At 36.6% G+C, this 27406-nt stretch overlaps 1 protein-coding gene across 5 annotated transcripts in view; it reads left to right on the top strand.

Annotated features, from left to right (window-relative positions):
- LOC133521454 (NAD(+) hydrolase sarm1) overlaps positions 1 to 27406 on the top strand; it is a 100464-nt gene that overhangs the window by 61536 nt on the left and 11522 nt on the right. For 3 of the 5 annotated variants that reach the window (XM_061856418.1, XM_061856419.1, XM_061856421.1), the window contains 2 exons: positions 5036 to 5092; positions 24687 to 24839. In XM_061856418.1, coding sequence (XP_061712402.1) covers positions 5036 to 5092; positions 24687 to 24839 — 210 coding nt within the window. The remainder of the gene's footprint in view (positions 1 to 5035; positions 5093 to 24686; positions 24840 to 27406) is intronic. The other 2 variants (XM_061856420.1, XM_061856422.1) reach the window with 1 other exon arrangement.

Raw genomic sequence — 27406 nt, 5'->3', positions numbered from 1 at the left:
GTCTCTCGATTCGGAGGTTTCTGGTTTGAATCCCGGTGGGGACACTGTCAAGTAAAAGTCGCTTTGTGACTTTGTGAGACTATTCCCGGTTTGGCTAGGACATTGCAGGCTGAATCACCTGATTGTCCGAAAAGTAAGATGATTCTGTGCTTCGGAAGGCACGGTGTAAAGTCGTTGGTCCCGGCTGCTATCTATCCGGTGGTGCTCGTCATGAGAGCCATGTCAGAGGCCTTTGGCGACTCAATAACTCTAACACCAGGGTTTTTAAGGTACATCAATCTTACAACCCACACGATAAGAAGAAGTGTTTCAAAAGACAATCACGCCGCTTATTCTGATTTTTGCCTATAATAGCAGTCGTTTAGCACTTCGCTGGGAGCTAGAGTTAAGACGTGTGGGCTTACTTAATAAAACTGACTTAACTGAATTCCAATAAGATCATTTTTACTATTTGTGATAGTAGGTAAATGGTAGTCGCTCAAAAGTCGAGTAGTACAAAACGATTTTATAGAAAAGAATAAAATTGAAATTGGTAGTAAAGGATGCATGGAAATTGCTAAGACAACACAATGACAGCTTTACTAAAAAAGCAGTCAAGAAACAATCAAACGATTAAATTTAGAGTGCATTAACTAAAAGAAAAGGTTAAAGTTAAAACGTATCAAAACTTGTATTCAGACAATAAACGTTACTCCTTCTTTAATGGTACCACTGGTTACAAAATTATAACTATCTTAAACAATAAAATATTAATCAAAACTTCTAAACAAATAAATACGACATCATTTATCGTCATTTCATAAAAAGAAACAATATTAAATCTTCTGTACTAATAAACCTAAAAGTAGTTTAGCTAACAACTTAACTCATTTACGTCTTCATCAAATTATAACAGAGGAATGTTACACTTAAGAATTACTACCACCCCGACGGAGGACGAGTGGCTACAGACATATGAGGTAATCAGCCCGCAGCGCACGCAGTGGACCTTAAACAGCTTTGACTCCTTCAAATCTCCAGGAATGGATGGGATCTTCCCTGCGCTTCTTAAATGGGGCGGGAAGCATCTCACTCTGAAGCTGACCATCGTTCTGCGCGCCTGTCTGGCTCACCGGTACGTGCCGAAGCAATGGAGGGAGGTCAAAGTTATCTTCATACCGAAACTAGGTAAAAACGACTACTCGGACCCCAAATCCTTCAGGCCCATCAGCCTGACCTCTTTCATGTTGAAAACATTAGAGAGGTTGTGTGACAGGTACCTTAGAGAGAGGGTGCAAATTCATGTGCCCTTGCATCCAAACCAATATGCCTACAGCCCTGGCAAATCTACAGAATCGGCACTTCACGCAGTAATAGTAAGTAAAATTGAGGTGGCGGTCAAAAACAGATCCATGTGCTTAGGAACCTTCATAGATATAGAAAGGGCTTTCGACAGGACCAGGTTCAGTAGCATTACAGCAGCACTGGTAAGACATGGCGCGAATGCAGTTATGACAGAATGGATAAACAACATGTTGAGCCAACGAACCATCAAACTCGGGACGGGCGAAACTCAGCAGGCATTAATGGCAAAAGGATGCCCCCAAGGAGGAGTCCTATCGCCACTACTATGGAACCATGTGGTGAATGACCTGATCACCACACTAAACAATAATCACTATTACACAATCGGCTATGCTGACGACATAGTAATACTGACGAGCGGCAATCATGCAGGTACGGTATGCGATGTTACCCGCTCTGCACTAGCCATCGTGGAACACTGGTGTTTTAACAACGAATTCTCAGACAATCCCAACAAAACTGAGCTGGTTATGTTCACCAACAAACACTTCCGCCTGTTCGACACTGAACTCCAACTATCTGCGGAAGTAAAGTATTTAGGGGTAATACTTGACAGCAAATTGAATTAGAGCAATCACCTAAACGGCAAAATTGACAAAGCCACAGTCGTAATCTGGCAATGTCGTAGGATAGTGGGTAGAACCTGGGGGCTAACCCCAAAGATAACTCTATGGCTTTACCAGGCAGCCATGCGACCAATAATAAGCTACAGTGCGATAGTTTGGTGGCCACGCACCACACTATCCGTAGTTGAAGCAGAACTACAACGAATCCAGAGGTTGGCCTGTATGGCGACCACAGGCTGCATGAGGACAATACCAACCGCGGCCCTGGAAGCCTTACTGAGCCTGCCGCCGCTGCACCTCTTTATACAACAGGAAGCGCTAGCTACGGCGGTACGTCTCAAAAAATCTAATCTCTGGAGACCACCTAGGGTACCACACACCGAGATCCTCTACGAGGCGATATGTAAGGAACCGCTAATAGAAGCGGTGACTGACAGGATACCCAGACAATTGGTCTTCGACAAGAAATTAAGATCAGATACAGTTACACGAAGAACCTCGTGAAGGACTCAACCCATGAGAGCTGAGAATCTTCACGGATGGATCAAAGACAAGGTCAGGCACTGGCGCTGGAGTATTCTCAGAGGACCTAAACATACATATCTCAACACCACTAGGACTTGACTAGGTGCCCACAACACCAGTCTTCCAGGCAGAATTGGCACCATAATGGCAGCACACGCAATCGCCTCAAGGAAAGTATTGGATATATCCGCATACTCTCTGATAGTTGGCCAGTACTACAAGCTCTGCAAAGTTATACTTTGACCTCAGGGCTAATCTACAAATGCCACAAAGCTCTGTCAGAGGTAAGCACCACCATCAGCTTAACTCTGCAGTGGATCAAGGGACACAGCAACTCGCGAGGGAACGATGCGGCCGACATATTGGCGAGAGGATGTTCGGAACTGAGGGTGGCAGGACCGGAGCCAATTATACCTCTGCCTTATGCCTGGCTCCGGAACATGCTGCGACACAACACCAAGGTAAAACACCAACCGTACTGGTCTAACCTAGGCACGTGCAGGCAGGCGAAGGAAGCCCTCCCGACAATCGACCCCGGTTTGTCGAGGAGGCTGAGACAGCTGAAGAGGCCACAGGTCCGGCTTTTGACTGGGGCCATAACCGGCCACGCCCCACTAAACAAACACCTACTAACCCTACGTGTTACAGATAGCTCCCTATGCAGAGAGTACTTGGAGGCAGAGGAGACAGCCGCCCACGTCATTCTTGAATGCCCAGGGCAGAGCCATCAGCATCAGAGTGCTCCACTTTATTGTTATTATTCGCACGAGATGCACACCATACTGTAACGCACTAGACACTGACTGAGAGACAGGAGGCCCTAGTGTGCTTACCCGCTTGACAGAAAGGGATAGCAATATGCGGCAATCAAGGACGCTGTCTCCGCGCCCCTTTGGCCCGGCATTATTTGAAGGCCAACGTAATTTTTGTACGGTCGTATGTTCATACGCCTCTTTGCCGCGACGCACTTTGAGGATAGTTGGTAAAAGTTTATGGTCGTATGTATGTACGCCTATATAGCGTGACACTATTTGAGAGAAGTATGTACGTACGCCTTTATACTCCGATGAATATCGGGGACTGAATGAAAATATCACTTATACGCCTTCAGTACGGCTTTTTGGAACGACATAAAATTATGACTGTCTGTTATACGCCAAATGATTTTTTAATTATTTACTTAACTAATTGTTATGATAAAATTATGAAAAAAATTGTGCTTACGTATTGTTACAAGACGAATACGATGCCGTTAAAAACGAAAAATGGCATTTTTGCGTATACGCCCCTTTGGCCTGAAGCCCTCGATGTATTATCAGTACTACATTTACTGTTCTACCACCCAATAGAGCTATCTACCTATCCTGTTTTTGTTTTCACACAAATAGTTCTCCAGCAAAGGAACTGAAGACGTTAGTAGTTCTCCTTTAGGACAACAATTGCAATTGTTTTATAATGTTTCATTAATGTTTTGTGCACTCAAGCTATTATTAGTAGTATTATCGACACGGACAAAGGTTCAAAAATATGTACACACACATTACCCTAACGTATAGACAATAATGTAGTACCCATATTTTTGATTGCACCAACATATTTATGTAGGAGATAAAGCAAATACAGCAGTAATTATAAAACCTATCTAGTCAAATCACTAATAAAGATACGTCCAGGCCCTGGCCTCATCCAGCTATAACTTTATGTCGTTAACGGCAATAAACCAGTTTTTTGTGATTTGCACACATAAATGCCCACAAAAAAATCTCAACGAACATTTTTTTGCAAAAAAACAATGAACTTTAAAGAAGATATATATCAGAAATATAAGCAGTCTAAATTGAAATGACAATAAATTTAAACTTTCGTATCTGTTACATGATCTGGGATATCGGTGTAAACATTGGCAGGTAAACGAACTGTGATTCATTTATAACAATAATTTAGATGACTCATGCGCGACGGGCGCTACATCTTACTTTTACAAGTTCTACATTTTCTCATATTGATCCAGTCTTAGACGCTATAGGATTATGAATAAGTATTTATACATAGAACGCTTCCACGAAAGTGAAATTGGCTAATAAGTCGATGATAGGTTTATCATTTATTCAAGACAAGACAAGCAGGACAACTCTTCATTTTTATCTTCAATTGTCTAGTCATGTATTGTAGCTGTTTTGATAACTTTGACTAAAATACTATTTCAATGTTTAACTAGTAACAAAAGATCAGTATAAGATCCAATCTCTGTAATTTAACTCATACCAAAATCAGTTTTCAAATATAGGTAATCCAAACAAAAAACGAATTAAAGACCTATAGAATATATGTGAATTTTTCTTAAAAATTCTACTTCGGCAAATAAAAACATGGTCCTGCAAAATCGGCTATACTTGATGAGTAGGGTACATATTCTTACACTTTACAAAAAAATATAGTCAGTGTCATGCACTTTGACGCGCAGCTTTGTCAAATCTAACCTTTAATAATATGATATTACGAGTCAAGTTACGCGTCCCCGTGAATGACACGACCTGTCATAAATACTTACTATTATCTCTCGATTATACCTATTTATTTATTTTATGGTTTAATTTCAGGTACGTTCAGAAGAGTCGTTGCTTGCGCCCGAAAAGTCTTCGAAAATTGCACGATGGGTATGTTGAACTTACATTAATAGGTGGTGGGTAAACTTTAAGGCGGACTTTAACAATAAACCATTATTTAGACTGAGCTTTATGAAGATATTAGTACAATACACACTCGAATTGATGTTAAATTTTATTTATGAATATTTAGTAAATCTCAAGCTAATTGACTCTGTTAGAGTGTTGGTTGATAAGTTCCTAGTAATCGTTAATTAAAAAATCATAATAATTTGCATGTGCATGTAATATTAATATAGAATAATAACAAATGGCAAATGCATGTATGTAATAAAAATGCCAACATGGCCGGCGACATTAATAAAATTATTCATGGCGGCATAAATAGTTATTTCCACTAACGAATAACTATTTATGCCAAAGTTTAATAGTACTTTTGTTGTAAATTTTGTTGTAATTACATATATGATTATGAGCATGATTTTAGGTACCTAGGTATCCAGATGGTCTTGCGTCTAGTCAGTGCATAACTAAAATACACACAAATATGATTAAATTTAAACTCTTGCGAGTCATGTTAACGCGTTAATAATATTACGGTTGGGTGCGTATTTTTTTAGTCACTCAGAGCGATATTTTTCGTAGCTGAGACACAGAGTAATTAATAGTACTACGGTACAAAAATGACATTTCCTACAAAACCGAAGTTTGACAGCGATTCAGGGACGAACCATGCTGTTCATTTCTATTGCATGGCACTATCCCTTTCGGCTATTTAGTTGTCAAAATTTAAGTCATTATCTTATCTGTGGTCGTGCACGCATAGAGGCGTCAAGTTGTCCCAATCCTAATAATTTCTCGGAGCAATGCTGAGCTGAACGGAGCCGCGAAGGCCCGAAAGGAGGAGTGTTGCCCCATTGGCTGAGACGCCTTCGCGTATACGACGCTAGGCGGAAAGTAAATGTGGAGTATTTTAGGGTAATTTTAGAATAAATACATATAAATAACACATTATACTGGCGTAAAAGAAATATTTAAACAAATAATCATAATTTTGCTAAAAATAAGCACAAATATAAAAAGACGTATATCATACTTAAATATTCACTAGACGTAAGGTAAACTTTCACGGTACTGAAAGTAGAACTAGTCATATCAATCATAAACCTCATTAAAGCCATGCAGCTAGGTAGCACGGTCACCTCGACCGTTAGCTTTGTTTGAAAAATTAGGTCACAAAAGATTGAGTCATTTTGTACATGTCAAAGACAAACGAAAAGATAGATAAGCGTTCTGCAATATATCTTGGCGGTTGGCGGCCGAAGGTGCCAAAAAATCATATGTCAAACTTAAAATAATTATTTTCTCATGCAAATATGAAAAAAAATTGCGAGTCAATACCTACCTATGGAGTTCTCATTGCACGTTGGTGTGAAAATAAAAATTCTTACCCCATAATATAAGACGTAAGACTTTTTGGCATAATCAATCAGTTCCGAAAAAAACGTCTGTAACAGACAGACAGATAAAGACCAAGGTTGTCCAAGTTTGCTCCAAGACACTAAAAATATCATAAGCTTCAACCAAATCCACTATCAGTTAAATTAAAACCAGCCAACTCCATAATATGTTCGATGTCGTTGAAGATTATGTATCAAGTGTGGCGTGCGCGCACTAGACTCGGAAAGCGTGTGTACATAATATTGTGTTTATGTTCGTCACTGCGCAAACACACGGCGCAAGCCTTCAGCCACAAAAGAACCTCATGTTCTGTTTCTTACCTATTTATGTATTAATACCGTTTTAATATGTACTTACATATAATTGTTTTCTATTGAAAATGTACGTGTTTGACGTAATTATTAATAATTTTCAGTATTTAATATTAAATAAATACGATTGAAGTTGTAAACTTCGTGAAAGAAAACTACGTTTATGTTATATTCAACAAACTCGTGCTTCGTACTATGCTGTTGTTTTGCTACGAAAAACTTTCTACGTCTACGACTTTCTTACTGCGATAAGTTTAATTATTATATTATATATTCTAATAGGTATAAATAATTCTGATTTTACGCTAAGCAACATTACAACGGTAATCACTGAAAATTGGTCTTTTCGAAATAGCAAGAAAAATTGTAACTTCCTATATGCTTGATTTCGAAACACTTAAAATCACTTCGAAGCTTCGTGAATTTCATAATAAATAATTTATTTTGTATGTTGTCTTTAGATCAGAGGCCTTGCAGCGGCAGACCTCTAGGAACAAGTGATCCTAGGGGCCCGTCAGAAAGATTACTAATAGAATTTGCGGAAACAAAGCATGCCTGTCATATTTATCGTAAAAACTGGGGTAGATACATATGTATGCGGTTAAAGTGGAACGAATTACGACAATTCTTTAGATTTCTTTTTTCAATTCTTCGTACAAAGGTTAGGATAGTTAAAGTAATCGAAAATTTACGTTATTTAATTCTAAGCCAAGTCGAAAATCATACAATTTCCTTCGTACATAAGAGCAGAGTAAGATCACCAAACGTCATGGAGTGCCGTTTTCTCAACTATTATTGGGCTCAAAACAAAAGTGTATTAAAAGAGAAGAATTAAACAGCCAAAAAATATTAACAATTCCAGCAGGTGATGAGCTGGTGCAGGAAAATATAAAAAACGGGTCCGTAAAAAGCTGCCACTGAATGTGCTAGGAAAAAGCTGCCTATCACTCTTACAGAAAAAAATATAATAAAAAAACAATTATCTAAATTAAAAGTCGCTTTTTATTGTAGTTATTCTGAAAACCTTCGTTTGTTCTCAATCGATTCAGTTTTTTTATTTGAAGTTTACAGTTTTATTTCGGTACGCCCCTTAAATAATCTTAGCGTAGGAAAATTATTCGATCTTCTTCCATATTCCGCTCGCTATACTGGCATCAGTATAAAGATACAAAATACGAGATCTAAAACCGAACAGAGACATATCGTGCAATGAGACACAGTTCAAATCTAACTACATAAATCACCGTGACTGTCATAAATTCGTTTCATTGTGCGATAAACGAACACTTATGAAAAAGAAATGTGAGGTATTCATTTACATAAACAACAGAAAAAGCGTTTAACATTAAATTCGCCGCCATGAAATAGTAGTTATGCACGGTTTCTATTATTGTTCCTAATGTGAATTCTGAACGGTACACGCGTACATGTTTCGCAAATACGGATTTTCCTCCAAGTTCATACATTTCTGCGTCTGCGAGCGCTGGAGGTGTGCGTGCAATCACTTCTTGGAATTAAATCAGATTTACATGTACGCGCGTTTTGTTCAAGGTTTGTGAACGCTCTTGCAGGTAAAATATTCACAACGCTAACAAAACGCTTTCTTAGGACGCATCTAGAGAAAAGTTGCCTACCGAGCGACAAGGCGCACTTATTATATATACAGTAGAATCCGTTTATTATGACTCCGCCTATATTGACCAACCGGTTATTATGACGTAATTACACCACGAAGTTTGGTTTTCATATAAAATTCTTTATAAAAAAGTCGTATATAATGACTTCCCTTACAGTGACATGTCGCTTATTATGACCCATTTTTAATAAATTATGTCCGGTTATAATGACCGACATGATTCTTTACACCTCCGGTAATGTTCGTTGATTCCCGACGACGTTCGGCACGTGGCTCGTTTTTGTTTTGAATCTCAGTGAGTAATTGACGCTTGAAGGTTTAATGAAAAATTACAGATTTCTTACAGTAAAAAATACACTTGTATGTGTTATAATGTGCTGATTATGTACAATTTTGATTTTGATTTAATATGTATGTAGACATATGTATTTACTGTGTTTCTGTATTAAAATACTTAAGTACATACATATTTACATAAAAAAGGTTTTTCATTTCACAAAACGTTTTGTATGACGTCCGCTTATTATGACGTGTTTGTCAATTCCTTTCGATGTCATAATAAACGGATTCTACTGTATATTTATTTATTATTATTTTATCGACCTAATTCACTTTTGTTCATTTTGGGATACAATTATAGCTAATTAAGCTCTTTCAATTAAAAACCTAACACTTTAAAATTTCAGTTTATATTTCTATGAATGACGATTATCTTTAAATCCGGAGATTACGGTACGAACCCCCGTGGAAAAAAAACAATGCTAAACATGCAATATCGATTGCTGCGTGCAAAGGACTGTTTTGCTACGCCATTTATAAAAATAAAACAATTGTTTACTCTTACCCCGAGTAAAATAAACTATATTTTTCTCACCCTATCCGCTCACCCTATCTATTTATATCGTAAGACTTACTTAATCATGCTTCATTTCATAATTCTACGATATGACTATGAAAACAATGAATCATAAGATACTTACTAATGAATTGAGTTGATATCACATTAAGCCACATCCGTTCTTACTCCATGCAATGTACGGATGTAAACAGAGCATAATTCGGCGCTTCCTTCCGAGCTTAGTCAGTGTTTAGTAGATAAGTAAACAGACTATCAACAGCTCTCTTGACGAATTAAAGCCACAGCATACGATATGGGATTTCTACCGACCAAGGACGGACGAAACAATATTATGTCACTCGTCGACACGCTACCATTCGATCAGATTTTTCAAATTCCATGAATCCGGTATGTAATATTTCATGTTGTGCCTATTTCAAAATATGTATACCGACTTATAAGATGATGTAACATGGAATAATGTATATGTAAACGAAAAAGATATCAATTTATTAATGATAATGATCTTAATTTTGTATGATGACTATCTACATAACAACCATTTATTTGCTGTTTTTTCATAGATAATATGTTTGAGAGGATTTAACTTTTATGGCAACTTGGTAACTAGACGTAGCTTGTCACGTCGTTATCTACGATACGACGGATCGACGCGTAAAAAAATGGCAACTAGAACATTCCATTTAAAGTCATATTTTTTTAGAGTACCTACTTAAAGTGCTAGTCTGCAAGTGTGTGCAGTGCATATTTAAGTTGATAGCGCATGGTAACGCAATGAGCTATAGGGTTACATTTTAGACTTATCACCATACCATGCAGGAACTTTTAATATAAATAAATATAATAGTGAATATAATGGTGGCCACATCACATCGTTATTTTACTGTTCAAGTATTCATGAGCTCCGTGACAATTCATTTGATTAACAATATTGACTGTTTGCAATCGTTGTGATAAAGTAGCGTCATAATTCTTAACAGGGTAAGTTCAATTAGTCCTCCTGCACCAACCGCCTAACTATTAACAATCAACCAGTCATATCTGACATAGAAAACCAATAAAAACTAATTAGTGACAGCAAAAAGTTGTCTATCAGAAGTTATACATGTAACATAGTTACATCAATATAATGGCACAATCATATCCAGGAAGATTAGCACTTAACGCAAATGCCAAAAAGTAATTAGAGCGAAACCTATTTGATTTGCACGTCTTTATTATATAGGTAGGTAAGTACTTTAAACTTTCTTTTAACTCCAATTAGGTCAGAAAGCCATAATCTTTAAAGTTAAAAAGACCACAAAAGTTTTAACAACAGTATTATATTGTAAAAACAACTCCTACGTACCAGTTAAACGTGTGGCATTTTAATAGCGTTTATATTATTCATAACATACGCAAGTAATTGCGACATACTGTTACCAACGATTACGTGACGAACGATCCGAAGTTTTTTGTGAAATATTTCGCTCAGTCGATACCGAAAATCGAGTCTGTGAGTCACTATGCAAAGGTTTATAAAGAAGATAGGTTATCTGAAGGAATGCACTATAACGGAATGTTAATGTATGCCACTTAGTTGTAAATAAATATACATTTAATAAGTATTTGGATAAGATACGAGGACAATTGAAATAATTAACTCGTGTGAAAAACGTTATCTGAGGAATTTTAAGTACTAACAATCTATTTGTAGAATCAAATCAATGATTCAACAAAATCTGCATATAGTTATCTAAAATAGTACTGTATTAGTACTGTATTGGTACAGTAAGAAATCAGGTATTTTTCCTGAAATTCCCGAGTGGACTAGAAGGTCAGCCAACATAATGGAAAAAAGTTTCTGAAAAAATACTTCACTGGCTCAGTGACTCAAAAAGGTTCTTGACCTATGACACAGGAGAACGCCACTCCGCCCCTCAAAAATAATGGAAAGAGAAAAAATTGTAATGAATACCCAAATAGAATACAGGTATAATAGTAAAATAAATCAAAATTCTTCTAAATAAAAAAGAGTTCGAGCCTCTTAATAAGATTGAAAGAATAAGGAGAGACAAACAGTGTATCTAGACTCGATAGCTCTGTAATTTGTGCTCGATCGATAAAAAACATAAATGCATGCTAATCGTGAAAGTGCTGCGAAGGTAGAACAGGATGTACAGGTGAGTCATAGGCATGGTTAGTTGTACCGTCGTCGCACGCGCAGGTACCCTGTTAGTGTGTGTGCCGTAACACTTGCATGTGTTATGATAAGAGGCCACGTGAATGAAGGATGACTCACACCAACCGCCTAACTATTAACAATCAACCAATCATATCTGACATAGAAAACCAATAAAAACTAATTAGTGACAGCAAAAAGTTGTTTCTCAGAAGTTATAATTGTAACATAGTAACATCAATATAATGTCACAATCATATCTAGGAAGATTAGTGGTGATCGTTATAGATTTAGTTATATTTTAAGCACTTAACGCAAATGCCAAAAAGGTAATTAGAGCTAAACCCATTTGATTTGCATAGTCGATACACTTATAAGGAAAATCTGTAAGCATGACTAAAATTTGTGTTTACGTCGATGATCTAACTCAGGGGTTTCTAATATGTGCGTACCTGCATTTTTTAAATGAATTTCTGAATCAGCATGGATGTTGTAGGATATTATAAGTATACACTAGGGCCGCTCTGATACATAGATACAACAATGACATAAATATAATAAATTAAGTAAATAGAAGAAAGAAAGAAATAACTTTCATCCAACGTCAGAAATCAAAGTAACAATAGTTACAACACACAATTTTAATTAAAATGTAAAAAACAAAGACGAACAGGAGATACAAACCGCATGATTCCGCGGCAAGCATATACGATGGCTAATCATTATTTATTACATCAATAGACCAACACTAATTAATTAGGGTTCCCACAACAATTGTAACCGCAAGTATAATTAAAATTAATTTTGTTTAATAGCCTATATTCTGTCCCACTTCTGAGCAAAGGCCTCCCCTTTCTGCTGCTACTCGTCACGATTTGGTGCATGTCCATCCGCTACAAAAATTACGAGTTATATTACATGCGAGTAGGTAATAATATGGCAGTAGTTTGAATAAAATATTACATAATTATGAATACTACATATAGCACATAATAATAATTAACAATTTAGTAAAAATTAAGTATAGCGACATATTTCAGGTACCAAATAAATTCTTAATTAATCTTACAATAAATTGTTGCTAATTAGTAAATATTTAGTTAGTCATTTGGTGCCAAGCCTATGAATGAGCCCGTTCTTGTATTTAGGTACTATTTAAACATTTCATGTCAAAAAGTTCACATGGAAATCAACGAACTCTGAAAATTATTTGACACTATAGTATATTTTGTACAATACATCAAAATATGTATGAATATTTCGCTTTTAAATATTTAATTCCTTCCTTTCCTAGACAGTATTACTGCAACCTTAATTACAAATTACGTTATCAAATTTCTAATTCATAATTTTCATAATCGCCCTAATTTTGATATGATATCAACAATCGATGACACAAAGTTTAGATTACATTTAGATAAGGAACGTAGTCCGGGTGAGTAACATTTGAATCAACTTGGGCCATTATTCTTTCGTACCGCATTATAGTTTTATGAATGAAGCTACTCAGGTCGTTTAGTCACATCTCGAAGAAACCGTAGATGCGTTCGGAGAACCGCACAAAACCTGCACTGACTCACGCGATGCAGCTATCCTTGTTTGTTTTGTTTCATTGATTAACTCATGCTATCAACAAGTCGTTGATGAGTCGGTCAACTCTAAAGAGACATGACATTATCAGGCAATTTTTATTTTAGATAGGACTGTCTAATAGATTATGTCCATTTCTCTATATTGTATTAAAATACACTTAAGAAATAGACTTCGCTCAGAAGGTAGTGGGGATCGTAGGTCAAACGGGCTCCTTTAACTTCGTTTTTATCAAATTTTAATAAATACATGTACCTATTCATAGTTTTCATACTTTTACCGCCACATTACTAGTTGTTGGCATATTATTTTTATACCTCTATTAGTGCGTTGTGCAACTCGCTAAGTTGAGAGTTATTGAGACTAGTTAAGTAATGATTACGCCAATAAATCTTTAGTCTGCTATAATATATCTGAAAAATATATTCATTACTTATCAATTAAAATATTAATAGATATTTTTTTTATGATTATGCAACACAATGGGCCCATTGAAAGTAACGTATGTTCAATTTTCATTGAATGTTTGCAAGTATCAATTTACAGTTTTAGTCACCGTTGGTATTGAAACAGCGGTTATACCACACCGCAAGATAACCCGAGATGAATAAGGTGCGCTTACTCACTTATTTACCAACATTGCATTTACTCGCGACTAATTACATTCGCTACACATTACAAAGACACGGAGTCCAACATCAGGAGTAATGACAAATCAAGAGCCAATTTGACTCGTTCTAATGACGACTCGTGAGTCGTATCAATGGAGATCCAATCCTGTTTTTATGTTATGCTTCTAGAAATTTGAAGGGGATTTTTTATTCATATTTTTTGGACCGATGACACATTTTTTTTTTCTTTAAAAGCGATTATTTGAAAATATTCACTTTATCAAAAATGTTTTTGAAGACCCTTATTTATTTTAAAGGACCTATCTAACGACACCTCATACCATAGTGTTGAAAAGAAAAAAAAACATCCCCATCCATCATATTTCATTAAATATAATCATCCGGTAGGCACAGGCATGGTACTTTAGAAAATTACAAGTAGAACTTAATTTTATTTTTCTTAACGTACGACTGGCCGATTGAGTGAAGTGACTCATCTCAACAAAACCAGTTTATTTACCACATTTCCATACGGTTTGTTCGACTAATATGAAAATAGTTAATATTATCTTCAATTCTCATTAGTCGTTGGTTTACTATTCATAAGCTTTTTGGGTCAATGAAGTCTAATATGAAACAAGTTGTGGGAACTTACATACCTAAGTATGTTATAGCTATAATCTAAGTTATTCTACTTAATTACAACATTTACAACTACATACGGAACACCTCACTATTTATTTCATACTTTGTAGTTTATAGGTAGATATAAATTGATATTTTTAAATCACAATATACCTATATTTACATACAAGTTCGTAAGCGATGGCATTATCCATAAACTCGATATACCTTAGTCTTAATTTGCTATTATTAATAATTTCTTTATTTAAGACCATCAGGGATCATTGTGTTAGTTAATCTTATCCAAGCTATGTGTAGCCGCCGTGCAGGTCAGGATCTCGACGACTTAAATAAAACTTCGATTTATAATGAAGCGAAGTATAATCTTCCAAAGGGTACTGGTTTACAAGGGTTCTTGTCAAAACGGTTCAATGTAGAAAGTAGGTGTTGATAGTATGGAGGATGATGAAAGAGTGATTCGCAATATATGATAAGTACAAAAAGGTAGTTTAAATTTAGATGTTTCTAATTGGCCGCGATACAGAGTATATGGAGCGCTCCTATTGGTGCTTTTAAAAAGCCTACGAATACTAGCCGAGCCCGACGGCTGCGTTTAGCTACTGCATTGATTTTTATATAATAATAAGTTGCATTCGCAACACTATGAATCGTTTGTCTTAATCTGTCAATTTGACTTATGTATTTGTAAGAAAGGGATAAAACATTATCAAATTACCTAATTGAGGCTTGTCAAGTGTTATGATTAAGGGGGAAAGACTTTGGACAACCGTATTTTACATGAAAACAACGTTAAGCGATGAATAATTATATGTACCTACATGGTTTCTGTATAAGAACAAAAAACTGTTCTAAATTTAATCATGTGGAGCATTTGTCCATGAACAAGCAAATTTGTACAACCATGTATACGTATGGATATGAAACTATAGTCCGGCGTGGGTGTAAGACTCTATGCTTCAATCAGGTATCTACAATAGATACGGCATCTATATTATCATCGGAATTTATCCTCCAATGAAAACACTTAAGTCCCAATATGGCTATGTCTACTCAACCTTGTCATTATTCCATTAACCGCCATTATAATCGTCGACTCTTCAAGTCTGTGCGATTTAAATCAAATTTTTTACTTGCGCATGCCAAAGTTTACATTTGTTTGACCCGGCAGATTGGTCTGTTACTGCATTTTAAATTCGCAAACCGGACAAAGAATTTCTTTGTTCATCTCGCTCGGAAGTGTAATTAGGACAGTTCGGCCAGACGGCGATCGGCTATCGTTTAGAGCAATTCGTTGCTTAAAATAACGTTTCACTAATGACATCTCTATTTAATCGCTCTGGTGGCTAAACATCGAGATTGTAATATTCGTTAATCATCAATACCGATGATTCGTTTTACGATTCACGCTGACATTGAAAGGTCGTTGACTTGTTGCTTCGCGACAAAAGCTGAAGATCTCGTCCTTTAGAACTTTTTTGCCATTCACTTAGTATAGTGTTTCAGCAGGGGCGTGTTAGTGGCGCGTATTAATCTCTTGTCCTCGTGTGCGAATGTAAACCGAATGATACTTTAAGTATTTCAGGATGTTTCATTATGTTTTCTTTACGACCCTTGAGTGGAACATGTGCTAAGATTTTTTTTGTAACTACTCGTGGTTTAGTTGTGCCGTTCTCGAGAACGTTTTACGTTTACTGCCGGCTGTACACATTCGTCAAGATCCTCTCGCCGTGTCTCGGCATCACTCCGATCCAACCAGAGAAAGGCGAGACGAGAAGGATTTAAATTCTTTGGTTTATGACTTAGTGATTCTTGTAAATCTTAGGCCATATCAATATCAGGAAAGCTGTTAGTTTTTGTACCCTTTGACACCGCAACTGCATAGCTAGAATGATAAGGTCTGGATCAAGACAGTTCATCACTCCCACGATAAAACTAGCTCGTTGGCCCATATCACAAATAACGGCGGAATGCATTACTAATTACAAACAGATGCAGCAGGCTTAAGACTTACGATTCATGTTTAGGGTTACGCGTGGAAACTATTGAATTTGTTGAATGATAAGACCATGAAGCGGATACAGAGAACCGTGGGCGGAACCTCGCCACCCGGCGCGTTCGCCATTCTAATTAGCTAGCATTGTGGTTTGAAGTTTGCGGGTTCGGATTTGTGTGTAAGAATACAAACCGGCACCGGCAGTCGCGCCGCGAACTCCGCGCCGGGGACACGCGTCGCCCCACAGCAGCATCCGATACGCACGCGGAGCTCGAACGTGACCACGATAACTGACCAGTGCCTACACAAGATAAGACACCACGCAAAATATACAAAGCGAAATATGCGGATATTTGTGTTGATGGACTAATACAGTGATAAAGTTTTAAAGGTGTTGGCTATCCGCAAGGTAAACCATTATACTATCCTATAATATTGAACTTGAACCATAGCACGGCACCGGTAACCACTTTGTTTAGAACCTTATTTAAGCAAAAATAATGGATATAGGTAAAATGTATGATTTTTTTATCAGGTAAAACGTTAAACTTTTTCACTGTCACGTTGAAGAAGTTAACTTTTGCGGAAATAAGACACACGTATTGAATTAATACTCGTAATTGACATAATAATTAATGTACCAACATTCTAATAATTCAACATTTTAAGAACGAAATCAATATCGATAATCGATACTTTTTTCAGCGTAATTGTGCGAGATGAACTAAGATAATTGAACGATTTATGAACTAGGTCTTAAATTGCGTAACAGCTAAACTAACCTGAAATCTGTCTGACAACCATAGATTGATAGTGAATAGTGATATTTTACACAACACCCTAGACTGGATTTTACTCAGCGTAGTGCAATGTCTGAACGGTTACCGGTTTCACTGTAACTTGTAATGTAAGGCATATCATTACTTAATCTACCGCTTATGTAAATTGATATTAATGTAGCAAATCCACCTTGTATATCTATTAGAGGTTCATACGTAATTAACGATTCACGTTTGATCTCCATTTTATCTGGGTCATTTTATGTAAGTTTATTGATCATTAGGAGGTTTACAATGACCGCTGAGCATTAATGTTTATTATCCATTATAAACTTTGCGTTGGTGTTATACAATAAAATTAATTTATCTTTGTCGTTTCATCACGCATGGAGCGATTGTGCATGCAGAACTGACCTTCACTAACAATGTCCCTTGATCGCGCATGCAACGGACTTCGGTGCATCTGGCACATAGAACGAACAGTAGGGTGTTTCATCTTTGTATGGTGAAAAATTTTTTTAAATATTTTTTCAGACTTTGCTTTCCCCTTGGATTTCACTTACTTAAAAAGTTTAAATACCAAATTTCAAGAAGATTGGGACACATTTAGGGGTTGCACACAACGATCAGTAAGTGTGAAATTGACTAAAACGCCCGAACGCATGTAAACATACTTTATTGGACATGTATTCATAAAAATACGAAGTGCTTACTCAAATTTGGAGTTGTACATGAACCTCATTTATACCTGTTGAATAATCGTAAGCTCCGATATAAATACTAAGATGTAACATAACTAGAGACCTCATCTTTTGTACGCTTGGGTACGCCTTTCCTGTGGTGTTCGGCGACTCTAAGCAAGAATTGTTTCTGTTCTTCGTTTTTGACTGAATCGTTAAATTTTTTTATCAGAGCAATGCCACGTTCTGCAGTATCATTTACTACTTTAAGCTCATCAACAAAACCTTTAAGTGTACTGCCGCAATATTCGGTTTCGGCCTGGACGCCAAACAATGAAAAGAAAGTTCTTGTTTTATTGGTAACAAAGTCACTGAGAGATTTGTCCTCAAGTTTAATTTTACCGTCAAGTCGTTTCAGTTCTTTCTTCTTTGCAGGATTATTTAAATTCGCAAACATCTTTTGTTTTTCATCTACAGAGATACGTTCATCCAAAAACGCTAATCCAATGTTCATTTCCGATAAATACCAAAGATGTCGCTTAGCCGCAGCAATGGCACTTTTTTGCACAACTTTATCTGGGTAAGAGGTCAAAAGCTGTATCATGTCCAAATCATTCTTAGGGGCCCACCGGCTAATCATTGCTTCGTGCCAGAATCTGATGTATATTAAGCTCACAAAGTGTCCTATCCGTTTCATACCGTTGAGTTCTTTTTTAGTCACACCAGGGCTTTTAAGCATTTGATCGGTAAACAGAACTATTTTCAGTGCATAAATTGCCCTAGCCATCCACCTTGCCTGATGAAGAGCCCCTGGTGCCCTAAATTTAAAATCACTTTGAGACCAACCTCCGAGGTATAATAGGGAGAGCTGTAATAGTTCTTTATAATCTTCTCTTGGATATTTTCCGTCATTTAAGACTTTCTGGAGATAGTGTATCATTTCCAGGCGTTGGACTCCCAAAAAACTTTGGTTACTCGTACAATCGCCTTCGTCTATCATCGTCGTATACGTTTTTTTATCAAGTCCATCCCAAAGGTTTTGAAACTTACGGAAAGTTTGAATATCAGGTCCACTCGACGGTACAGGGTAGCATGCATCAAAAACTCCTTTCAATATTAGTTCATGGGTGTGATGACGGCAGGCTAACCATAACAAACTCTTATTGAATTCTTTTTCGATTCGGATACATGCACCTTGAATGATCCCTGTATTCGATGCTGTAGTGTCGAAACTTATACCAATTATGTGCCGACGCAGATTAAATCGGTCTACCTCTTGAACAACTACCTCAGCCATTAGCTCACCAGTACCTCGTTGAGCAACAGGAACGCCAAGCAGATGCTCAAAATTTTTGCCTGTCACAATTACAGCTACTCTATCTTCCAGACTCTTACCAGAGGAAACAGAGGGTAATAGTTTACTGTCCCAGTGCAATACTAATGGTGGAGGATTTTCAAATAAAGTCGATTCGATTTCCTGAGCCATTTGGCGCCGGTTGATTGCTCGAGCTCGGTGAACGGAAGAGGCTGATATAGAAATCTGTGACACGTCATGACCAAGGCTTTTAGCGGTTGCAATGAACGATGTACTAGCTTGTCGATTTGAGAGTTTCTCACGATCCCAGGTAGCTGTAAGTGTCTGATCAAGAGGCCTGATTTTATGAACAGATCGTGATTTTTTTTGAGCCGGCACGGTAAGTTCGTCATCTTCGTCGCTTGAAGAAGATGGGGAAGAATGAGCTTCTAGCGTAACTACTGTATTGTTTTCTGAAATATTTTGATAGTGTTTTTTCTTAAACGCATCAAAGTTGTTTCTTTTATTTGCTATTCTCGTCATTTTTGAGCAAAACAACTTGTCGACACCACTCATTGACGAACTCATTCGATCTTCTCTCTGTATCATAAGGAAGTCTTTATCACTTTGTAAAACGTCACTTCTTGTAAGCACATCCTGACACGCGATATCAAACAGATCTTCCAGATCACCTTTCCAGACTTGCCGTTTCATATTTGCCGTTTCTAAGGTCCTAGATTTTTCTTTAGCTAAAGTTTGATATTCTTTGTACAGTTTTTTTATTCCAACTCGGATATTTTCCTCACACTTAACAGGAATATTAGCTTTCCGCCATACCTCCTTTAGCTTTATACTTGTAGATTTTGCAGCATCCGAAAGCGTTTCTTTCATTTCTTTGTGGTGATAAATAAACACTAATAACACTTATTCCCTGGAGGGGAGCCGAGCTCCTAAGAATTCACCACAAGGTACTTTTTCAAGCAACCAGATTCCGCGTCTACTACTCATTTTTCCGTAAAATACCAACAAAAACTAAATAGAATACACTATTAGCACTTTTGTGTACCTATTATCCGCATTAAAATACCGTAAGTAGTCTAATGACACTTACGAACTATTTATTAGCCTTCCTACCCTCCACAGTGAAAAAATAGGTGTTTGAAAAAAACACGTATCAAAGTGTGCAACCTTTAAATATTAACCGATTTTCACGAAATTTAAAATATAAATCTTTTATGTAAATGAGATCGAGAAACCAAGCAAAGTCAAAGGAAAATTGAAAATTTGGAAAAATGAAACACCCTAACGAACAGTGCATAATGTTCGCTGATATGTGATGCTATACTCGACCTAATAAAACATGAAACGCCTAGCGCACAAGGTCCGAATTCTATTGGAAGGCGATTTATTCTTTCGCGAAATAGCGATGAGTCGTGAAAGCTTTCAACGACACATTTCCCAGGGCTAGCTCACGTGGACGTGAGCTGAATGATTATTACTCAAACCGTAGCGGTATTGTTTTCCTTTTTATGTAATGGTCATACTTCGAAAACATTTCCTGGACATGTTACTTGGTTGTTCAAATCCATGTTTATTTTCCTCTTTCCCTAACTAAGCCACCTTTTGGCGTGTAGGTATGTAACTGCATTTAATATTTACAGCAAGTCAGGCTGCAAATGACATGTATGTGTAGATAAAAAGTCTCAATTTCATAATTCATTTATCTCTCTCTCTCTCTCTGTGTCAGCAGAAATAAGCGAGCTTTTGAGAGAGTTCTGCCAAACTTTACGTTTTTTATCATTTCTTGCCTAGCATAGTATCCTACTATACCCTACACTGCTAAAGCAGATTACCCCGCTTATTACAGTTATTACCCTGCTACCTGAATCTGTTACTCAAAACAAAATTATCGCGTAACCTTAATAAGTCGAAATGAATACTTAAATCAAATCAGGACCTTCCCATATGACTCTCCATTAAGCATTGGTTGAATTTATGTATTGATACGTCATGCAATGATTCACACTCACACATGATGTAGCAGTTCACGTAGACCAATAGACCGTAATTTTACATAACTTGTGCATAAAATGTAGCCTAACGATGTTAATCATTGCATTCATCATCACACGTGTAAGTGTTGAGATGCAGACAACGAAATTGCAAAAACTACGTACCTAAATGCAGGCAGTGAAGGTATCGTTCCTAACTTTTAATCTTAAGAGTTGATTTATTTACCTACTTGGTGAAAAACTTGGAATGACACATATCTCAAAACTTAAAATTTCTAAAAGAAAACGATATAGTTTATACTTTTTAGGATACCCGGTATTATGTTCTCAAGGTTTCAAACATACAGCCATCAATTAAGCTGATATAATAACAACCCAATTTAAGTGTTCATACGTTATCGTAATCGACTTGAATGAAACCGAGCGTATTATCTCAGTGTACCTTAGTAAAACTACGTCCTGTGACGCATACATTACACCAGCACTTATTTCACTGACGTAATACAACATAATCACAACAGTGATACAGTTCGTTTGGATCGTGACGACGTTTCTGCAAATGATGATTCAGAGGATCGACCTATTATGTTTTTTTTTTCATCCTCATCGCTTCGGAGTGTTAAGATAGTATTGTAAGTTACTTATCAATGAACTGCGAGCGTAGCGTTGACAGACCAACATAATACTCGTAGGTGTGTAATAATGTGTTAAGGAATGTCTGCAAAAAATTCTTGCGAAAAATTACTGATGAACAGTTCTAGTGACGCATATAATCCAGGATGCTCGGCTTTTTTCTTTAATATTCATGGAATCTATTAGATAAGAACGTCCGGTTAATAGCTAAATTACCGAAATGTAAAAAGTTTCAATCATCTTCACAAGCGATTTGTGGCTGTCTTTATTAGACACGTTTTCATCTGTAGCTTCTAAATGTCTGTGTTGTGACGCCGCGACGCCGGCCGGCGTGGCCATGACATCAGCATTATCCACGTCACCCGACGTCATACAGACCAATCATCCCACAAAAATCCTTTAACAATCGAATGCACTATCGATACCATCGATCCTTTACATCTGAACAAGTTTTCAAACTACAATGTCAATGCATGTAAATGTTCGTGGGCGTTCCAAATGAACGGTAAGTTAAGTCAAGTGTATCTAATAGATTGACGATAGAGAATCGTGAGCATTTCGTAATCGAATGCTTGGCTACATGAGTCACCCTGGCTGTTATGAGACTTTACAATTCGTGTCAAAGACGCGAGAATCTCACGGTACGGAAAGGAAAAATAAGACGCGTTGTGCAACACAAATGAATCAAGATGCATTATGAGTAGAAAACTCTTGTTTATGTTTCCTCGATGTCTCAATTCAATTCAAACCCCTTTCAATAATAATAGTACATTGCTATACAGGGAAACGAAGGGTTGCAGGACTTGCAGGACAAGTAGATATAAGACGGCCGAGCGTAGCGAGGCTAGAAAGGGATACGCGGTCGGCACCACGTTTCTCGCCGAGATTTGTATAGTGCTTTTCTCAAACTTGCAATAAAAAAAATTGACAATTTATTTTATTCGTAAGTTTACACAGCTAATAACAAATAACGAATCTACTACTATTTGATGGTTAAATGCCAAGACGTTGTGTCCCAATTTGACGTTTAAAAACAAAAGTTTGCTTTACACGCTTAGGTGTGTAAGGCTGATACGTAGTATTTCCGGACCTAATTTTAAGTAAGTCATGTCAACATTTCATTGCAATTTTGAGAAAAAGTAGTTACAGCTTTTCTCTTTCTTTACAAAGACAACACACGTAATAGCACATCAAAAAGAGGAAACAGCAGCTCATCAACTTGTTAAAGTGACGACGCCATATCGATACAAGTAATCTATTGAACCGATAGAGCAGTCCATCAAAAGGCCAACTCATTGGTATTCGCATCAAGCGATCGACAGTGAACCGTGAGCAGATTCCCGATACCGTCAACAACTATCCCAATGACTCATCCTACTCGTCGATAGTTCCTTTGACCTCACTCAAAGAGTCAATAAGTGCAATTACTGTCCTCGCGCTGAATTCGATATTAATTCCATATTTCCCAGAACACTAGTGATAACAATAAAGGTTTATATGTCCATCAATCTTGGTACGTTGCGCGTTGTTCAAAGAAATCTGTGTAGATCGTTAGTGCATCGTTTATCACACAATTGCGAGTATGGATGAAGTAACATTTCTGCTTATTCATATTAAATATTGTCGTTGCATACATTTGCCGATCTGTGCTATTATACACGTTGTTTTATTTTTACTCCTTTAACTTTCAGGGCGCATTCCTGAGCTTAAATTAAGTTACTTTCTGAAAGATCGGGTATTTTAATTAACTCCATTTCGTAAATAATACAAAACTACTGTTATCTAATAAGGCCCCTATGAACGTGTACATTTGCCTTAGGGCTTGTTTGCAAATTGATTAGTGCTTAGTATGAGTTTATGCATTTGCTACTAAACGCAAGTACTATGTCGGATGTTCGAAAATATATTGTTATGTCAAAGTTTTAAATTATTTGGTTATGTTAAATAGCATGTCCGTTTTACAACAACGCTATATGCAGTATTTAATTACTTTTTACGAAAAATAAAAGTTTTTTTTAAATCACTTCATTACTATTTAAAAACTTGAAAGGTATTTTAAAAACTCTTAACTTTCAAATATAAGATAAAGATAAAGATAGTTTATAATTCAAGTAGGCATACAATGCGCTTATGAATGTCAAATAAAGCTACACCGGCTCTAACCCTACACCTCTGACCCCGAGAATATTTAAATCCTCCCTCAATTGGAGGAGGGTATCCCAATATATGGACCGGCAAGAAACTCGGCGGGACACATCTTGTCTTGTTTTTTTTCAAAATTAATCTAAACCAAATCGAACACATATGTATGATTATCAGTCCTATTCGTTTTGTAACAATGTATTCATAATATTAGTTATGATAAAGATAGCTGAATACTTGAATAGCGCGAGCCGCTATTGGTCTTCAAACATCGTCTGTTATCGACTCGATTGTACCGACTCGTAATATTTACATGCACTTGTAAATTATTATCTGTAATTGTAGGAACTTACATAACGACGGTATTTACGGTAATAATAATTATTGGCACTTATTATCAGATATGCTAATGTAATAGGTACCGTACCTACTATTTTTGTAGCTTGAAGTGAGCAATTACGAGATGCATTTGAAATGCAGGTTCATTTTTTTTCCTTCGCTACCTACGTTGGTGTTTTATAGGCATGTACAGTAAGCTGCAGATCTAACTGACTCCCCGCCCCTGCAACAAGTTTCTATGCAGGGGGTCAGTTATCTCTGCAGCTGCTGTACATCGAATAAAAAATATGTCAAATAATCGCGTAGTTTATATTTATTTATAAAACATTTCGCCGAAGAAAAAGTTTGATAGTGTGATAGCTAGCTGCTTAATGTCGATAATGACAAAAAATAATACTCAGTGGCATGCCAAAAAGTGCCTGAAGTTACCTACTATATTTTTATATGGGCGGAAGTAGACGAACCAATAAATCTAAACATCATTCTCTGCTATTTCCAGATCCCAGATTTCTCCCTCGATGGAAGCAGCAGTTTAAAACACAACGGAAGCGCCAAGGAACTGGCCTCCGTGATGGAGAATTTGAAGAAGAGCAGCTTTTCCCGCCGGGAGCAGGCTCTCAACACGCAAGTCACTAGTTCTTCCACGCAACAGGTACTTATTATTTCATTTGTATTTATCTACCTACTTAGGCCCTTCCCAGTCATTTTAGGAATGCGATTGCCATCGATCTTTTAACTTTAGGCGAAATAATAGACTTCTTAATTTCAGTGGCTGTTATAACACGTTGTATTTTTCGTATTCTTTCAATTATTTTTAATCTAATTAGACCATTTCACTGTCATAAATTATTTTGTGTAGCAAGTCGTCTAATAAGTCCAACCATGGAAAAAAATAGTTACGTCATAAAGTATTGTGTTTGAAAAAAGTCTATCAAAGTTTTTTTTTAATATTCAGGAGACAGTTGGTACTGATGTTTTGCTCTACTCCACTGCTGCTTACTTGATTGCTTAATTTAAAAGAGGCTGATCTAGCTGTAAAGACGACCTCCGCTCAGTCCGGCCTTACACCTCAGTTAAAGAGCATAACGTTGAAAAAAACCAATTTAATTAAACAATGGTTTTAGAACACAGGTGAATTAGTTTTAAATATCTAGTAGTACGAAATAAAATCTTAACAATTGTTTTCTGTTTTAAAACAATGTCAGAATAATAGGTTTCACAAAGGTTAATTTAAACCAAGGTTAACAAATACTTTTGGGGATCTCAAAAACTATCGATCTCGGGTAGATATGGGTAAGGGTGAGTAAATACTGAGTATTTACTCAAAGCACCCGATAATTACTCATTTAGGTGAATATGAGAAAAGTGAGATTTAAGCACTAAATCGTTTTTTATTGAAAAGTGTTAACGTGTATAAAAATATTTACATAATAAAAAGCATATCTTAGGACGATTAATCTTTCTAAAAAAGCTAATAATCGGTGAGAGGCAGCACTTAATTTGTATCGATGTTCTAGATAACTGCATTTCGCGCAAAAGTGCGTGTTTACGCTGCACTTATGACCTTTTATTAAGGGTTTTTCAAAGAAAGTACTTTGTACATTTTTTTTTCAAAATTATTCAATTTGCCCTTCTCAGAGCCTTCATTTATTTATGTATTTTCCCACAAATTTAACGAAAAATTTTTTAGAAACATTCAAGTTATTCTTAAAGACCCATTTAATGATGTGCAACACGTTCGTGGTTTCTGAAAAAAAAAAATTGTGACAAAGACTTACATGTATGGAGTGCCCCGCTTGAAATTATATGTCTTACAATTTTGAGTACTTAATCCAGTAGCGGCTCACAAAATACACCTATATTTCAAAAATATATGCCCCTTTCAGCACTCTAAATTAGTTTATACCCACCAATTTGGATATAAACGAGAAATACGGGTGTATTGAGGTAAATACTGAGTACTTACTCAGAATTCTCTCCTCGTCATTTAGTACAGGGTGAAGGAGTCTGCAAATCGCGGCTCGCAAGCCACATGCGGCTCTTTAACTCACCCAAAAAATAAAGACTTAATGGACTCAGACCAAAATCAAATCACCTTTTGTAGCTCTTTGTCATTTATAAAATTGTCGATATCTAAAGTAGTTGGCTCTTCTCTTCAAAAGTTTGCCGAGCCCTGCTCTAGTGTGAAAGCTGAAATATTTATGACGCCGTATTGGGCTATAAATATGTTTTATGGTAAGTGAATTGTCAAACCTCAACTTTTGACAACCAGCACCGCATAATGTACGGAGCCGTACAGCGCCACCAATCACTTGTCAAATTCGAAGCACCCCGAATTTGTCTTGCTTAGTCTTTACTCGTCTAATACAATCAATGCCTCTTTGGCCTAGAATAGTGATCGCATGATTTTTTATATAACATTTTACCTGCAATAACCCTTTTATTCCTAAAAAGATTTTTTGTTCAACAAATAATTTAATTTCAAAAGAAAATAGCACATATTTTGCAATTAGACATGGAATTTTTAGCAGTGTTATCAGTTTGCTATTCACGTGCGACTGGGGTGATAGTTTATTGTTTTATTCTCTAGACGACATAATAAAGTATCAAATAACTTCAGATTACAGAGATAAGTAAGCAAAGTGCCTGGTCAAGAACCGTATCGCAGTAAGTGCGGCACTCCTTTGTATGTGCATAATGGGTTAATGGGGTCCTATGTTTTGACAAGATAATGGAATGGAAACTAGACATGCCGGTTGTTAGTAAGGTATATCTTTAATCAATAATACCAAAGGGGTAGACAATTGTGAATAACTTTAGTTCATGATAAACTAGCATTAAACAGCCCCTTCAGTTGCAATGAAATGGTACTAAGTGTAGGAGAAGAAATCCAACGCGATGGACCAATAAAATTAAGGCCAAAATCAAGGAAACAACGCATTTATCAAAGCAGGCGATGTGGACAATAGGAGAGTTACCATTCTAAAAAAGAATGAGCAGATAGAATCTTATGTTCCGCAGTGAGGCGTAAGAAAAGAAACAGCAGGAAATATTTAAACGATATTCCTTCTAAAATAGAACATCCTTGAACACTTCTAAGTAGTAGTAGTTAATATTTAATTAAACCTTTAATATTTCCGTACTATATACAATATGATAAACTCTTGATCATTCATATTCCATAGCTATAAATAGGCAGATGGTTATTTCGACACCGGC

The sequence above is a fragment of the Cydia pomonella genome, chromosome 9, assembly GCF_033807575.1.
Source record: "Cydia pomonella isolate Wapato2018A chromosome 9, ilCydPomo1, whole genome shotgun sequence".
Lineage (NCBI taxonomy): Eukaryota > Metazoa > Arthropoda > Insecta > Lepidoptera > Tortricidae > Cydia > Cydia pomonella.
Note: the sequence above shows the minus strand (reverse complement) of the source record. Positions and strands in the feature narration are given on the sequence as shown.